At 41.4% G+C, this 18,652-nt stretch overlaps 1 protein-coding gene across 1 annotated transcript in view; it reads right to left on the reverse strand.

The window, feature by feature from the left end:
* Nucleotides 1-18,652, reverse strand: part of CD36 (CD36 molecule (CD36 blood group)) — a gene marked incomplete at its 5' end in the record, with an annotated part of 60,880 nt that overhangs the window by 23,322 nt on the left and 18,906 nt on the right. The window contains 3 exons of the mRNA XM_082256603.1: nucleotides 12,339-12,408; nucleotides 14,547-14,596; nucleotides 15,836-15,927. Coding sequence (XP_082112729.1) covers nucleotides 12,339-12,408; nucleotides 14,547-14,596; nucleotides 15,836-15,927 — 212 coding nt within the window. The remainder of the gene's footprint in view (nucleotides 1-12,338; nucleotides 12,409-14,546; nucleotides 14,597-15,835; nucleotides 15,928-18,652) is intronic.

Genomic DNA, 18,652 nt, shown 5'->3' on the forward strand with positions numbered 1-18,652 from the left:
ATACCACCAAAAGAAAGCTCTGTTTGTGGGAAAAAAAGGACGTCAATTTTGTTTAGGTACAGCATCGCACGACTGCGCAATTGTCCGTTTAAGTCACGCAGTGCCAAATCGCAAAATAGGGCCTGGTCAGGAAGGGGGTAAAATCTTCCAGGGCTTAAGTGGTTAAGGCTCGTACACACTATAAGAAAATCAGGCGAACATTTTCGTCCAAAGCATTTTTGTACGATTTTCATATAGTGTGTACAGAACTTTCTGCAGACGATTCAGAATTTTCATACCAAAATTCTCGAAGGGACAAACTCCAAAATTTTTCTTGTATGGGAAAAAAAAAAACAATTTTCGTTTAATGTGTACCGTTTTCGTACGATTTTTGAAAGAAAAATCAGAAAATAAAGACTGCGCATGATCAGAAACAATAAACAACAAAAAAGACTTTGTCGTACAAGAATGTTCGTACGAATTTTCGTAAGAAAATTCTTTAATTGGTTCCGATTTGCTGTGAAACAATGAGGAGAATCTCACAATTGTTCCCCCGATTTTCTTATAGTTTGTACCCCAATTTAGGGAAAGTGAAGCAGATGTATAAGAATATCATACCATCACAAAGAGAGAGAAAGCTAGGGGGAGAAGGAAACAAATGCAAATGTAAATCCAAATCCCACCTCAGGTTTAACTCATGAGGTGATCTCCTATTCAATCTGAAGATCCACCATGCCTCTTTCCCCAAAAGCCTTCTCTCTCTGTCACCACCCCTGGGTGTACAAGTCAACCTTTATATTCCCTTAAACCTGAAAGTGGAAGATCGCCTTGATGGCAAGCCATAAAGTTGCATTGGAAAAAGCCTAACATTAGGATTATTAGTGTCACATTAGTGTTCCCCTATTCGGGTTCAAAAGGTGTGTGTGTGGTGCAACCCACATACTGTAGGCTGTACAAAGTGCAAGTATTTAGATAAACTGCAAAACTTGCACCACAATTAATATATTGTTTCATGGTAAATTCTTCTCCTGTAGCTGTAATAAACTTAAATAGTTAAATAGTTACATAGTTAGTCAGGTAAAAAAAGACCATCTGGCTCAACCAATAAAAAAAACAGTAATGAAAAACCAACCATACAATCCCATATACACAATCCTATACCCGCAGTTGATCCAGAGGAAGGTGAAAAAACCCCAGCAAAGCATGATCCAATTTGCTACAGCAGGGGAAAACAATTCCTTGCCTCTCCCTGAGAGGCAATGTGATATTCCCTGGATCAACTTTACCTATAATTATTAGTACCTAGTTATATTATTTACACCCAGGAAAGAATCCAGGCCTTTTTTAAAGCAATCTAGTGAGCTAGCCAGAACCACCTCTGAAGGGAGTCTATTACACATTTTTACAGCTCTTACGGTGAAGAAACCTTTCCGTATTTGGACCAGTACCTACACGTTTTATTATTGCAGGGAAGACTCCCAGGGTATGACAGCCAGATGGGTTGGCATTTACTGGTGGAGGAGAAAAGACTAGGTGTTTTGTACACTGTGGTTTTTCAATAAAAATTAAGATTTGTATAAGCAGCAGCTGTTTGTGCGGATCATCCTAATGGATTACTTTTGATAGACAAACAACTGTGGATCAAGCACCCATGAACCTGTGAGATGATATTTTGGTGTATGAGTAGAAGCACTGAATCTTTTGCTTTGTGTATGTGTGTATGTTTTTATATATGTGTGTATTTATTTTTGCATGTATGTATGTACGCAGGGCCGGACTGGCCTACCGGGATACCGGGAAATTTCCCAATAGGCCAGCAAGTCTCCCTGCCCTGAGGCTGGAAAAAAACCTGTTAAAAAAATGTCCACGGCTGGCCCGACATGCGCACTGCTTGGGAAAGCCCGTACACGTTCGGCTATTCCCGGGCAGGTGGCGCATGCGCAGTGACATGTTGGCGCTGGGCGGCGCCATTGTTAAATGTGCGGCGCCTCACCAAAAGGTAAGTAAGACTCCTCCGCAGTCCCTGCCTCTTATCAGGAGATGCAGTGCTGCGGGCATGGTACAGGAGATTCTCCTATACCATGCCTGCAGCACTGCAAATCCTGCACCATGCCCGCAGCCCCACATCGCCTGAACTATACCCACAGCCCTGCATCTCCTTTACCATGTCCACAGCCCTGCATCTCCTGTATCATGTCCAAAGCCCTGGATCTCCTGCACCATGTCCACAGCCCTGCATCTCCTGCACCATGCCCACAACCCCTGCATCTCCTGCACCTTGCCCGCAGCCCCACATCGCCTGAACCATACCTTCAGCCCTGCATCTCCTGTACCATGTCCACAGCCCTGCATCTCCTGCACCATGCCCGCAAACCCCTGCATCTCCTGTACCATGCCCGCAGCCCCTGCATCTCCTGAAACATGCCTGCAACCCCTGCTTCTCCTGCACCATGCCCACAGCCCCTGCACCATGCCCGCAACCCCTGCATCTCCTGTACCATGTCCGCAGCCCTTGCACCTTGCCCGCAGCCCCTGAATTTCATGCACAATGCCCGCAACCGCTGCATCTCCTGCACCATGCCTGTAGCCCCTGCATCTCCTGGACCATGCCCGCAGCCCCTGCATCTCCTGTACCATGTTCGCAGCTCCTGCACCATGCCCGCAGCCCCTGCATCTCCTGCACTATGCCCACAACTCTTGCATATCCTGCACCATGTCCGCAGCCCCTGCATCTCCTGCACCATGTCCGCAGCCCCTACATGTCCTGCACCATGTCCGCAGCCCCTGCATCTGCTGCACCATGTCCGCAGCCCCTGCATCTGCTGCACCATGTCCGCAGCCCCTGCATCTGCTGCACCATGTCCGCAGCCCCTGCATCTGCTGCACCATGTCTGCAGCCCCTGCATCTTCTGCACCATGCCCGAAGCCCCTGAATCTCCTGCACCATGTCCGAAGCCCCTGCATCTCCTGCAACGTTTCTGCTGCCCCTGCATCTCCTGAACCATGTCCGCAGCCCCTACATCTACTGTACCATTCCAGCAGCCTCTGACTTGTCCTCCTGTACCATGTCCACAGCCCCTGCATCTCCTGTACCATGCCTGCAGCCCCTGCATCTACTGTACCATTCCAGCAGCCTCTGACTTGTCCTCCTGTACCATGTCCACAGCCTCTGACATCTTCTGTACCATGTCTGCAGCCTCTGCAGCCACTTTTACCTGGAATTTCCTGATATATATATATATATATATATATATATATATATATATATAAGCCCTATATGCTTTCATATCTGTCTTATCTATCTATAATACACTCTTCAAATGTGCTAAAAAAATGCATGGTTTTCACTTTTATGAACAAAAGAATAATGGCGTTATGCTGTTGGGTCAGTATAATAATGCTATGGGGCTGGTATGAAATTATTTCCAGGGCTGAATTTTATCCCCAGTCCGGCCCTGTACGTACGTTACTTTTAATCTTGAACCCTAATCTTGTATGATAAGAACTGAAAGGACTGCTGCTCCACTGAAAAGCGATCCAAGCTGAGATCACTTTTCATAGGCATTTGACAGGCGGTGAAGAGGTGATAAGGAGCATGCATAAGTTGTAATGTGACCCTTTGTGGCTACTATGCATCTTTTTTTTAGGACAAGTGCAAATACTGGAGACATTTGGGGTTGATTTACTAAAGGCAAATATACTGTTCACTTTGCAAGGGAAGTTACACTTTCCAAGGGAATTTTTCCCAGATCTTAGTGAATGAGGTGAAGCTCTGCCATCATCCAATCATGTGCAAGAAAAAATGTGTTTTATTTTCCTTCCATGTGATTGGGTATTCTTAGCAAAGCAAATTTTTCCCACATTCATAGACTCTGGGGAAATTCCCTTGCAATTAAACAATCTAATTGGCTTTTGTAAGTCAAAACCATTGTAACCAAGAAATAAAAATCCTGATTAATATGAGTGATTGATTCATATTTCATAAAATTGATTTCTTCTTCCTATCAAAACAAAACACTTACAAACCTGATTCCAAAAAAGTTCGGACACTGTACAAATTTTGCGTAAAAAAGGAATGGACTAATTTACAAATCTCATAAACTTGTATTTTATTCACAATATAATATAGATAACACATTAAATGTTGAAAGTGAGACATTTTGAAATGTCATTCCAAATATTGGCTCATTTTGGATTTCATGAGAGCTACACATTCCGAAAAAGTTGGGACAGGTAGCAATAAGAGGCCGGAAAAGTTAAATGTACATATAAGGAACAGCTGGAGGACCAATTTGCAACTTATTAGGTCAATTGGCAACATGATTGGGTATAAAAAGAGCCTCTAATGCCCCGTACACACGTTCCGATAATCGTACGATAAAACTCGCTTTCGACCTGATCGCACGATAATCTGATCGTTAGTACACAGCTTTCGACAGCCGATCACAACAGTTGGTCCAACAAAATCCGAAGGGACAAACAGGAAAACTTCTGTCGTACGATAGCCTAGCGAACGACAATCGTTTCATCAGTACACTATGCGTCCGCTAAAAATCGATCGACAAAGACCGCGCATGATCAGAAACACTAAAATAGCACGGAAAAAGCCTGGCTGCCATCTGATAAGTAGCTAAGAAACCAGGAAGCTTTTCCCGAATCGTACGACAAAAATCATACGGTTTGTACGCATTGTTGAATTCGATGTTAGTATCATGCAACAAAATACGAACGATAAGTCGTCCGATTATCTGAACGTGTGTACGAGGCATAAGAGTGGCAGTGTCTCTCAGAAGTCAAGATGGGCAGAGGATCACCAATTCCCCCAATGCTGCGGCAAAAAATAGTGGAGCAATATCAGAAAGGAGTTTCTCAGAGAAAAATTGCAAAGAGTTTGAAGTTATCATCATCTACAGTGCATAATATCATCCAAAGATTCAGAGAATCTGGAACAATCTCTGTGCGTAAGGGTCAAGGCCGGAAAACCATACTGGATGCCCATGATCTTCGAGCCCTTAGACGGCACTGCATCACATACAGGAATGCTACTGTAATGAAAATCACAACATGGAATGGCTCAGGAATACTTCCAGAAAACATTGAAATATGTGCAAAGGATTGGTACGGCGCTACCTCATAGGTGATAAAGTGCTCAAAGTGCAATAAAGATAAATATAAATAAATATTTTCTAAAAGGTGTACTGGTAGTGAAATTAATATTGTGACCAGATATCAGCTACCAAAAGAGTGTGCATAAACAAATAAAAGTGCTAGTGTGAAATAAATTCAATTGAGAAGTACCCCGATATAAGTAGTGAATTTTATTGTTAAACAGACATAAACGGTGGATTTTGTTTCTTTGAAAAAAATAATAATAAGTCTGTGCTGTAATATCCTCAGGTGTAGCAACACCAGTGAAAAAAGAAAATAGGTAATTCTTTGGTGCAAGAAATATAAACTCCCACCAAATTAATGAGCAAGTGAATCATTCAGTGAAGAAAATAAAATGAAATGTTCTTAGGTTGCAACCATCCGTGCGCCCACTAGATGTCGCACCTCTCATACAACCTGTAACAGATGAATCCCGTGGGACAAATATACCGTGGGTCTCTCCGGTGGTTTTTTCTCCCTTAAAGTCTCGAAGATAAAAGGGGGAGAAGGAGGACCTCTTGGTGTAGTACAAACGGCATTTGCAGGAAAGGATAGTAGTAACTTATAGTTAAAGCTGTCTACGATCAGCGCGAAAGGAGACCGGGAAGCTTTCGCGTTCCACGGCCCTGTCTCTGACAACCGGAAGTGACGCAATGACGTAGAGACTCCACCCTACGCGTTTCATCAGAGGACGTCTGCTGGAGTGGCCAAAACGTCCTCTGACGAAATGCGTAGGGTGGAGTCTCTACGTCATTGCGTCACTTCCGGTTGTCGGAGACAGGGTCGTGGAACGCGGAAGCTTCCCGGTCTCCTTTCGCGCTGATCGTAGACAGCTTCAACTGTAAGTTACTACTATCCTTTCCTGCAAATGCCGTTTGTACTACACCAAGAGGTCCTCCTTCTCCCCCTTTTGTCTTCGAGACTTTAAGGGAGAAAAAACCACCGGAGAGACCCATGGTATATTTGTCCCATGGGATTCATCTGTTACAGGTTGTATGAGAGGTGCGACATCTAGTGGGCGCACGGATGGTTGCAACCTAAGAACATTTCATTTTATTTTCTTCACTGAATGATTCACTTGCTCATTAATTTGGTGGGAGTTTATATTTCTTGCACCAAAGAATTACCTATTTTCTTTTTTCACTGGTGTTGCTACACCTGAGGATATTACAGCACAGACTTATTATTATTTTTTTCAAAGAAACAAAATCCACCGTTTATGTCTGTTTAACAATAAAATTCACTACTTATATCGGGGTACTTCTCAATTGAATTTATTTCACACTAGCACTTTTATTTGTTTATGCACACTCTTTTGGTAGCTGATATCTGGTCACAATATTAATTTCACTACCAGTACACCTTTTAGAAAATATTTATTTATATTTATCTTTATTGCACTTTGAGCACTTTATCACCTATGAGGTAGCGCCGTACCAATCCTTTGCACATATTTCACTTCTTAACCCTTCGGGGTAGGTTGTTGGCAGCTGACACCTCTGTGATAAGCATAATATACATATTTAAAAATTCCATAGCGCTGGTCACCCCTGTTTATTTTATTCCAGAAAACATTGTCGGTGAACACAATCCACCGCGTCATTTGCCGTTGCCGGCTAAAACTACATAGGCCAAAAAAGAAGCCATATCTAAACATGATCCAGAAGCACAGGAGTTTTCTCTGGGCCAAGGCTCATTTAAAATAGTCTGTGGCAAAGTGGAAAACTGTTCTGTGGTCAGACGAATCAAAATTTGAAATTCTTTTTGGAAAACTGGGACGCCATGTCATCCGGACTAAAGAGGACAAGGACAACCCAAGTTGTTATCAGCGCTCAGTTCAGAAGCCTGCATCTCTGATTGTATGGGGTTGCATTAGTGCATGTGGCATGGGCAGCTTACACATCTGGAAAGGCACCATCAATGCTAAAAGATATATCCAAGTTCTAGAACAACATATGTTCCCATCCAGACGTCGTCTCTTTAAGAGAAGACCTTGCATTTTCCAACATGACAATGCCAGACCACATACCGCATCAATTACAACATCATGGCTGCGTAGAAGAAGGATCCGTGTACTGAAATGGCCAGCCTTCAGTCCAGATCTTTCACCCATAGAAAACATTTGGCACATCATAAAAAGGAAGATGCAACAAAGAAGACCTAAGACAGTTGAGCAACTAGAAGCCTGTATTAGACAAGAATGGGACAACATTCCTATTCATTAACTTGAGCAACTTGTCTCCTCAGTCCCAAGACGTTTGCAGACTGTTATAAAAAGAAGACGGGATGTCACACAGTGGTAAACATGGCCTTGTCACAACTTTTTTGAGATGTGTTGATGCCATGAAATTTAAAATCAACATATTTTTCCCTTAAAATGATACATTTTCTCAGTTTAAACATTTGATATGTCATCTATGTTGTATTCTGAATAAAATATTGAAATTTGAAACTTCCACATCATTGCATTCTGTTTTTATTCACAATTTGTATGGTGTCCCAACTTTTTTGAAATCGGGTTTGTAGAAAACAACGCCCAGGCAGACGGGCTTGGGCGTTTTCGAGTTCCCACGTGCCTGATCCCACCAGGAAGCCGACCCTGCACTCAGCTAATCATAGGCAGTGAGACATTTCCCGGTTGCACAGATTGGGAAATGTCTCACTGCCTGTAATTAGCGGAGGGCAGTGTCTGCTTCCTGCCGAGATTGGGCACGTGGGAACTTGAACACGCCTGAGCCCAACTCTACTACCTGTATATCAGGATATTTTTTATTATACTAAATAATCATCGAAGAAGATTATGGCTCTTTATTTTATTGTGTAACATTGGTGTGCAATAGAGGTGGACTGGGAGCACCCATGATTGAACAGCTGTGGGGATAATTTATTTGGAGTGGAGCATGGCCTTTGTTTTCACTCATGTAACTGACTTGCCTGAGTCGGTAGGAAAGATGTGTAGGAGCATATTTGGGGCCTGTGCTGACAGGCTTTTATTAGTGTCAAAACTACTTCTCTCCCCATGCAAATCAATAAAGCCACAAAAGCAGCTTGGAGCAGGTAGATACAGCTTAGAAGGAGGTCAACTACGGGTCAAATGCACCTATGAATGAACCCTGAATGTTCTCAGAAGCATTTCAAACTGATGTCAACTGCTACAGAAATGCACCAAAAACCAAGCTGTATTTGCCTGTAGGCTTTTTCTCAAAGCTTGTCGACATAGACCTTTAAATGAATTATTTCACTAGGTAATTGGTTTTATTGTATTTAAACAAAGGAAGACAGCGCTCAAAATTTGTGCTCAAAAACAGTGACTAATAGTCAAAAATCTATGCATATATAAATAACAGTGTAAATATTGATGAATACCACATTCAAATAAAGTGACAGTGCACAGTGCAATACCGCAATTCAAATAAAGTGACAGTGCATGAACACTCTGTATATAATTAATAAAATTGCATATATGACAAAAATGATAGTCCTTATGTGCAAAAATGCAAATGCAATATATGCAGCAAAAACAGTTTGGTGACTTTAAAGTGCTCAGTGTTCAAAAAGGAGTGCTTCCTTATGCCAAGATGGAAAGGAGGAAAGGGAAATCCACCACCAGATGCTCTACAGACTTATCGGATGGCCCCTTGGGGTCTAGCATTGGTAAGTGGTATGCTGTATGCAGGATCCCAGTATGGATGGAATGCCGGCCCCAGCTCGTGAATTAATCTGTCTGCTTAAAAGGACTGGTAGACTCTTCCTCCAATGCCTCTCCTCAGACCACACTGTTGTTGTAGGGTTCACACTATGAGCAGAACACATATGACGGTTGCCGGCGAACAGACTGTAGGGGGGCCCTCCAATTCTATAGATCCTGTTGTTGCAGGGTTCACTTCACATGATGAGCAGAACATATATGACAGTTGCAGGCGGACAGACTGTAGGTGGGCCTCCAATTATAAAGATCCTGGAAGAGAACATGGAGTTGAATGGGACCAAAATGAGCTCCTTTTGGCCCCATTCAACTCCATGTTCTCTTCCAGGATCTTTATAATTGGAGGCCCACCTACAGTCTGTCTGCCTGCAACCGTCATATATGTTCTGCTCATCATGTGAAGTGAACCCTGCAACAGCATGATCTCTAGAATTGGAGGGCCCCCCTACAGTCTGTGCGCCGGCAACCGTCATATGTGTTCTGCTCATAGTGTGAACCCTACAACAACAGTGTGGTCTGAGGAGAGGCATTGGAGGAAGAGTCTACCAGTCCTTTTAAGCGGACAGATTAATACACGAGCTGGGGACGGCATTCCATCCATACTGGGATCCTGCATACAGCATACCACTTACCAATGCTAGACCCCAAGGGGCCATCCGGTAAGTGTGTAGAGCATCTGGTGATGGATTTACCTTTCCTCCTTTCCGTCTCGGCAATAGGAAGCACTCCTTTTTGAACACTGAGCACTTTAAAGTCACCGAACTGTTTTTGCTGCATATATTGCATTTGCATTTTTATTAATTATATACAGAGTGTTCATGCACTGTCACTTTATTTGAATTGCGGTATTGCACTGTGCACTGTCACTTTATTTGAATGTGGTATTCATCAATATTTGCACTGTTATTTATATATGCATAGATTTTTGACTATTAGTCACTGTTTTTGAGCACAAATTTTGAGCGCTGTCTTCCTTTGTTTAAATACAATAAAACCAATTACCTAGTGAAATAATTCATTTAAAGGTCTATGTCGACAAGCTTTGAGAAAAAGCCTACAGGCAAATACAGCTTGGTTTTTGGTGCATTTCTGTAGCAGTTGACATCAGTTTGAAATGCTTCTGAGAACATTCAGGGTTCATTGATAGGTGCATTTGACCCGTAGTTGACCTTCTTCTAAGCTGTATCTACCTGCTCCAAGCTGCTTTTGTGGCTTTATTGATTTGCATGGGGAGAGAAGTAGTTTTGACACTAATAAAAGCCTGTCAGCACAGGCCCCAAATATGCTCCTACACATCTTTCCTACCGACTCAGGCAAGTCAGTTACATGAGCGCTGTCTTCCTTTGTTTAAATATTCACTAACACATGTTGTTTTAAGACTAGCAGCTCGAAAATAATTAGAATTTAAGTATAATATATATTTTTTAATTAACTTAATATAATTTGCACTTATTTACCTAGGCGCGGTCACGTGACCCATTTAGTCACTTGTTTTATTAATTGGTTTTATTGTGCTGGACCCAACTACATTTTGCCTCTACACTTTTCTCCAGTTTATAACAGTTTAAAATAGGAAGTTCAAAATAAGACAGACATCTGGACAAAGGTGAAATAAATAAAAAAAGGGTACGAAGCAAAACAAACACATTACACCGTCTTCTCCAGATTCTCTCTATTCAACTTTTATTTGGCAACTAGAACAACTTTATTGGTATTATCCTTGGTAATATACTTTAAAGGGGTTGATTTACTATAGATTTGAGAAAGTTTACAGTGGAGATCGGAAGTATGGGCACCCCAGGTAAAAATTTGTATTAATGTGCATAAAGAAGCCAAGGAAGGAAAAATGGAAAAATCTCCAAAAGGCATCAAATTACAGATTAGAAATTCTTATAATATGTCAACAAAAGTTAGATTTTATTTCCATCATTGACACTTTCAAAATTACAGAAAACAAAAAAATGGCGTCTGCAAAAGTTTGGGCACCCTGCAGAATTTATAGCATGCACTGCCCCCTTTGCAAGGCTGAGACCTGCCAGTGTCATGGATTGTTCTCTATCATCATCTGGGAAGACCAGGTGATGTCAATCTCAAAGGTTTTAAATGCCCAGACTCATCTGACCTTGCCCCAACAATCAGCACCATGGGATTTTCTAAGCAGTTGTCTAGAACAGTGGTTCTCAAATCCGGTCCTCGGGACCCACTAACAGGCCAGATTTTAAGTATTACCTTGGGGGATGCAGACTAGAATACTGCAATCACTGAGAAGCAAATGAGATCACCTGTGATGTAATTTAGTTATCTTGCAAACCTGGCCTGTTGGTGGGTCCCGAGGACCGGATTTGAGAACCACTGGTCTAGAAAACTGAAAATAGTTGACGCTTACAAAGCTGGAGAAGGCTATAAGAAGATAGCAAAGCGTTTTCAGATGTCAATATCCTCTGTTTGGAATGTAATTAAGAAATGGCAGTCATCAGGAACAGTGGAAGTTAAAGCAAGATCTGGAAGACCAACAAAAATATCAGACAGAAGAAGAAAACCTCTTCTATGTCCTCACCACAAAAATCAGCGTTTGACCTTTGCAAATTAACATATAGACAAGCCTGATGCACTTTTGCACTTTTTGGCCGGAATGAGCAAAGGTACGTTTGGAGAAGAAGGGGCACAGAATTTAATGAAAAGAACCTCTGTCCAACTGTTAAGCATAGGGGTGGATCAATCATGCTTTGGGGTTGTATTGCAGCCAGTGGCACAGGGAACATCTCATGAGTAGAAGGAAAAATTGATTCAATAAAATTTAAGCAAATTTTGGATGGTAACTTGATGCCATCTGTGAAAAAGCTGAAGTTAAAGAGAGGATGGCTTCTACAAATGGATAATGATCCTAAACACACCTCAAAATCCACGGGGGATTACATCAAGAGGCATAAACTGAAAGTTTTGCCATGGCCTTCACAATCTCCTGACCTCAACATAATTGAAAATCTATGGATAGACCTTAAAAGAGCAGTACGTGACAGACAGACCAGAAATCTTAAAGAACTGGAAGACTTTTGTAAGGAAGAATGGGCAAAGATACCTCAAACAAGAATTGAAAGACTCTTGGCTGGCTACAAAAAGCGTTTACAAGCTGTGATACTTGCCAAAGGGGGCAGTACAAGATATTAACTCTGCAGGGTGCCCAAACTTTTGCAGACACCATTTTTTTTGTTTTCTGTTATTTTGAAAGTGTAAATGATGGAAATAAAATCGAACTTTTGTTGACATATTATAATAATGTTGAATCTGTAATTTGATGCCTTTTGGAGATTTTTCCATCTTTCCTTGGCTTCTTTATGCACATTAATACAAATTTTTAAATTAGCATTTTGTTCTTTACCTAAATGATGGCTAAAATGAAGGAGATATATTTCAGAACAGCTAATCCTTATATATATATATATATATATATATATATATATATATACTGTTTATATATATACATTTTTTTTATTTTTAAACTTACCTGCAGATTTCAGAGGAAAAGAAATATAACATTTCTTTTTTGTCGACGAATGGAGGAAATGAAGCTGCATCTGTTATACAAAAAATTATCATGTTCAATTTGCGGTCAAAACTATTTAATAGCCTACAGTTACGTAACTAGGTGGGATTCATTTTGTTCTGTTTCAAAGCTTCAGGGCTGTGGCCATAAACAGGCAGTTCTCTAATTAACAACAATGAGAGGTAAGAGTTCTGCACACCTTTACTCAAACTATATGCCAACCAAACCAGCCAGAATACTTTTTTACTGAACAATCAGTAAGCTGATTTGTATGGTACAATACTTGTTGTGTAAAAGACTTTTCATTTATCTTATGGAGAAAAGTGAACAATCTTTAAATGATCGCAAAGATTTCCCAGCCTATCAGAAGATCTCTGCATGAATTAAGGCTAAATTATAGGCACAAATACATACAGTACAGCTCTGCAATTGTTAACGCATCATTATTTGTATCCTTTCAATGCAGGCAGTGTAAGTATTTATCTGCTGTATCTGTATAAGTAGGTATCTTAATTTGAGCTGTTATACTCTCGCAGTCCCTGTATAGCAGGGCTGGAGTTTGAAAGCAAGTAGCACTTCAAGAATCCAATCTGTTCATGTGCTGTAATTGAGTGCTTATATACTCACTATGTTCAGATACAGGTGCAGGCCCCTTTATTTCCATTTCCCACAACTCCCTGGGTTCCTGAACACATCCAGGGAAGATATGTTTTTTAGCTTCCCTTGCTGTGCAACTCAGAAAGGCTACACCTGGAATGTGGGCAAGTGATCTGAAGCCAAGTGAGATGAATTGCATCTAGCTCCTCCAGAAGGCACAGTTATACTGGCCATACACTAGCCGAAATATCGGGCAAACTCAATTTAGAAAAATGAAAAATCGGCCCTGAGAGCAGACGATCGTGCCATCATGTAATGATCGAATTTCGAGCGATAAATTGCTCAATGGACATAAATGAATTCAGTCTGTCACATATACCTAGTGCAAACAGGTCAGCCGAGAAACACATTAACCTGTTTTTTTTTTAACGAGTAATGGCGGCGATCTGCGATTTTTTTGCGGGACTGCAACATTGCGGCGGACAGATCGGACCCTTGACTGACATTTTTGACACTTTTGGGGTTACCAGTGACATTACTGCAGTAATCAGTGCTATATATATGCACTGTTACTGTAAAAATGACACTGGCAGGGAAGGGGTTAATTTTATTGGAGAGGGAGGGGTTAATGTATGCCTGGTGCTTACTGACATGTGGGGGGGGAGGTGACTGAGTGAGTCAGGGACAGATCGGATGTCCAGCTATGCTGAACACTCCGATCTGTCACTCCCTGTCACTGTTTACACAAGCGGGCGGATCTCCAAACTAGATTCCCCGACGATCGGGGAAGAGCAGCGGCGATCGCCGCCGCTCCTCCCCTGGCTCGACTCCCGCTGTGACTGAAAACAGCGGGAGCGCGCCTCCGGCGGCGCGCGAGCGCCGCCGACAGGGGGAGGAGTCCAGCGACGTAGGTCTACGTCGCTGGACGATAACGAGCCACTGTGCCGCAGTAGAGGCACAGTGAGCGGTCGTAAAGTGGTTAATCATTTGTCAGATTACCTATACTCTCAAAATTATAAGAAACATGTATGAAATGTAGAGAGAGCAGTGTAACAGAGATGTGATCTTATCACTGCGCTGTTTTTCCTTTCACTGCTTGTTAGCAAGCTGGGGTAGGTGCAGGATGGCCTGGGTTTAGACTAGGGGGTTCAATAATGCCATCAAACTGAGGCCACTTAATGGCAGAAAAAAGTTGTACTGGGTAAATCTTTGCAATGTTCAGTTTAAGCTAAACATTGCAGCTAAGGTTGATTTTGTTATTTTATCAGAGGATATTCATTTTCTTTTGGCTGGAGCTACAATGTTCAAAAGTGTTTAATGTTGGCAAATTGCTAACATGTACATGGCTTGGTTAGTACCACAGTTTCCTTCTGCTGTAATAGTGCTGCTAGTACTCTCTTCCACCCTTCTCTAAAAGTTTTACTATACTATATGCCTGTTTCCCTTTATTTACTGTATATCTACACCTTTTCCCTTCTGCTCCAAAAAAACTTTAAAACATATCGGACCCATATTTTACATTAGATTCTATTTTGTTATTCACATTACAGCCAGCATTCAACATATACACACCTGTACCATTTATCATGTCACAGTAGTCATCCCCCCAGTATGAGAGAGTACTGAAAGAGAAACATTCATTTTAGTGTGATTTGCAACTTGAACAAATATGGGGAAAATGTAAATAAAGTCTATGTAAGCAAACCTTGTTAGTTAACATTATGTGCATTACATTGGCATGGTTAAAATTATTATGTATTTACACTGTATATATGTATGGTTTGTATATAAAAACAAAATTTCTCCAGGAAAGAGGCTGCTGTCTGTCTACAAGATGAACAGACTAAGGGCAACCATACATCCAGCCTGCCTATACATCTATTAAAATTCTTCCGGTCCATGCTTAACTTGCCAAATTTCGATCCATGTATGAGCAGGCTGGTTGTACAGATATCCGATTGACTTCTATACAACCAACCTGTTAGGTCTTTTGTCAGGTTTTTCCCAAATGATCAGTGTCACCACTTTAGTCAGCAACACTGATCATTGTGTTTTGACTGCGGGAAAGCCCCCCCGACTGTCAGAATACAATAACTCAGCGGAATGATTTGACCATCCACATTGAGTGTGTGAATGAGGAAATCGAGCCATTTCCCTTTTTTACCTTACTGCAGAGAATGCATTAAGATTAAAAAAAAAAACCTTACGGCTTTAAAGGAGTTGTAAAGTCTCAAGGTTTTTCACCCTAATGCATTCTATGGTTGCAGCTGCCCCCCAAACCCCCGATTATTCTTACCTGAACCCAAACGTTCCAGCAACGAGCACGAGCCCAGCAGTTTGAGCTGCTGTCTTGCGTCTTCATTGGATAGATTGATAGCAGCGGGAGCCAGATCCCACCCCTCCCCTGCACTTACCTGAGCCAGATCTCGATCCAGCACTGTGCCCAAGAGCAGCGGCTCCTGCTGCTATCAATTAAATCTTTATGATGAGGTACCGGGGGGCTGAACCCCAATGTCTGTGTCGAACCCCACTGTATGTGTCTATAGATGCAGGAAACGAGGCTTGGGATTGAGCCCACACAAGTGCCCCTGTAAGAAGCGGCTTACTGTGGTGGACACTCGCCAAAGAGGAGGAGACAAGAGCATTAGCAAGGGAAACCAGAATAAGAGGATCGGGGGTCCTCTGTGCAAAACCATTGCACAGAGGAGGTGAGTATAACATGTTTATTATTACAAAAAAAAAAAAAGTTTATAATAACTTTAGATGCCTTTCTTTTTGAGTCTTGTAACAGTCTACAATGTAGTTGTTCATTAGACTTCACAAAATGTTACAGATCTTGCGAAGAATATTACAATATTTACCTTTCTCCTTTATATTTGGTAATTAGGGATACTCTCTTGATATCTCCCTTGCCATTATATACTGTGTAAGGCCCGTCCATTGTTCCATTGTACTGCAGGTAAGGAATTATAGTTAGTTCAAATATAAAAGCAATCGTTGCCATTTTTAGAAGACAAAAACTAACACACTAAAAAATTATTTTCCATTGTAAATTACAATTTGCATTACAAGCCTATACACCACCTATTTAATAATAGGAATACTTCACCTTTTCAGGCAGAATTTCACTTTTCATAATAAATAGAAGCCTTTTCTAATGTCCTCTCTGCCCAAGCCTCCCAATGTGTTTATCTCTCACTTACCTCATTCATAGACTCTTTGAATTTTCAAGTTTTTGTTTGAAATTTTAAAAAATGCTTTCTGCTTCCATCACTTCCTGTAGATCATATCCCATCTTGCACTGCCTTAGTGCATCACAGAATAGGCATGTATTACCACCCTGCACCACACCTCCCTCTTTACTACATCACCTCTTGTTTTATTTCCACCCACTTTCCTACTTCTTCTCTTAAGGTGACCATACACATTACAATCTGATTGTGTAATCTCTTTTGGATCTACCATCAGCTATGTAGTGCAAGGGCCTGCCTGATTTGATACGAATTGAATGGATTGTTCAAGTGTATCATCCTATTCCAAAGGAGTCTCAAAGGAGTCTCAGTGTTCTTGGTAAACACCCCAATTTCACATGCAGACCCTATTCGCACCTAGCGTAGTGGGAGCACTCATTTTTTGGCCCATGTTTCCCGCAACACACAGGGCAGCCCATTGATTTCATTGGGCTGGTTTACATGGGGCAAAGTAGCTCATGGTACATTTTGACATGTTGCCGTTTGCACTTTTTATACTGCGCATTTTGCTGTGTTTGAAACGCATTTTTTCACGTGGAAAAATGTGTATTTGGTTCTGTGTTTGGTGGAGCTGCCTTTAGATTTGCCAAAACGATATAATAGGAAGACACACCTATCTATTCAATCAGGCAGGCCTTTGCACTGCATAGTTAAGGGTAGATCAAAATGAGATTGCATAATCAGGTTGTATAGAGTATAGCTTTACAGGCTTCCAGGGAGACATTTTTCCTGTTTTCAATAATGCAGCTGTGCTCCACATAGGCACACAGTTATGTGATCACTAAGCTCCTGCACAGGATCTTATGCAATAAGAAAGTACAAAACTATCTATGGCTGTGTATGAAGGGAGAAGCTCGCTGACAATGTCTATATTGGAAAAACATGTAACTGATGAGGTGGGTGGGAGTAATTTCCTGGAGGGGGAGGGCAGGTGTTGGGTGTGTGGTAACGAGGTCAGCTGGTGAAGTACTTTCCTGTAATGGTTTTTCCTCTAAAATACTAAATTTCAGGATGGAGCAGGAAGTAATAAAGAAGTTTTCTATGGAACATTCGATCTGTTCATGGCCAGATTAATCTCAAACAGCCACGCACTCAGTACAGTTTGGCCGGTCAGCTTAAAGTGTAGATACACCCAGAAACAAAAATTTTGAGCAATGTTGTTACTCTAGAACAGGAAGGGGTTTAGGACTACAGAGCACCTCCCCATCTAATTTTTCCCATACCATAGGAGAAGGTGTTCTGTAATCCTTAGAAAGAAATGGAAACAATGCTAATTGATAATGATGCAGAATTTCCGGTAGAATCAACGGGTATTTTTTTTTTGCGTGCATCAGATAAATATAACGAAACACTTTAAATGGTATATCTAACAGTCTAAAAGGGAGCAAATAAAATAAGTTAATTGTAAGGGTTTACAATAAACTTAAATTACTATAATAGACAAGCACCTCTAATTAGCTTTACAGTGGACCATTGATTACAGCTCTGTCAATCTGAAGATAAATAACAATAGGTTTCAGTGGACCATTGATTACATCTCTGTCAATCTGAAGCTAAATAACAATACATTTGTTAAGTAAGGTACTTAGCACACAATAAAAATCAAAAAAACGTTAAATTCCAATACAAAACCCATCCCTGCTTTGTCACACTGCTTGTCAAAATATTATTTTTAGGATTATACAGGATTTATATAGCGCCAATATAGTTTACACATCGCTTTACAACATAACGGCAGACGGTACAATTACAATAAAATTGAAAACAGTTGGAATCAGAGCCCTGCTCGTTAGAGCTTACAATCTAAGGAGAAGGGTCAAGAGATACAAGAGGTAATAACTGTGGGGGAAAGGCTGATGGAGAAAAAAATGTGGGGGCCAGATAGGCTTCTCTGGAGAGATTAGTTTTCAGGGATCGTCTGAAAGTGGACAGAGTAGAGATAGTCAGACACACTGGGGTAGAGAGTTCCAGAGGATGGGGGAAGCTCTGGCGAAGTCCTGGAGGTGAGCGTGGGAGGAAGTGACAAGGAAGCTAGAGAGCAAGAGGTCTTTGGAGGAAATGAAGAGAATGGTTTGGTTTGGTATTTTGAGACTAAGTTATTGATGTAGCTGGGGGCAGAGATGTGGATGGCTTTGTAAGTTATTGTTAGTATCTTGCATTTAATTAGTTGGGTGAACAGAAGCCAGTGGAAGAATTGGTAGAGAGGGGTAGCAGACAGTGAGTGGTTTGTTAGATGGATGAGTCTGGCAGCAGCATTTACGACAGACTGAAGGGGGGATAGCCTATTTAAAGGTAAGCCAATGAGAAGGGAGTTGCAGTAGTCGAGGCGAGAGATGACCAGGGAGTGGATTTGAAGTTTTGTGGCACTATTGTTTAGGAAGGGACTTGCTCTGAACCTGAGTTACATAGAAGATAAGAAGAGTAAGC

This window comes from Pelophylax lessonae (genome assembly GCF_965119305.1).
Source record: "Pelophylax lessonae genome assembly, chromosome: 4".
Classification (NCBI taxonomy): Eukaryota; Metazoa; Chordata; class Amphibia; order Anura; family Ranidae; genus Pelophylax; species Pelophylax lessonae.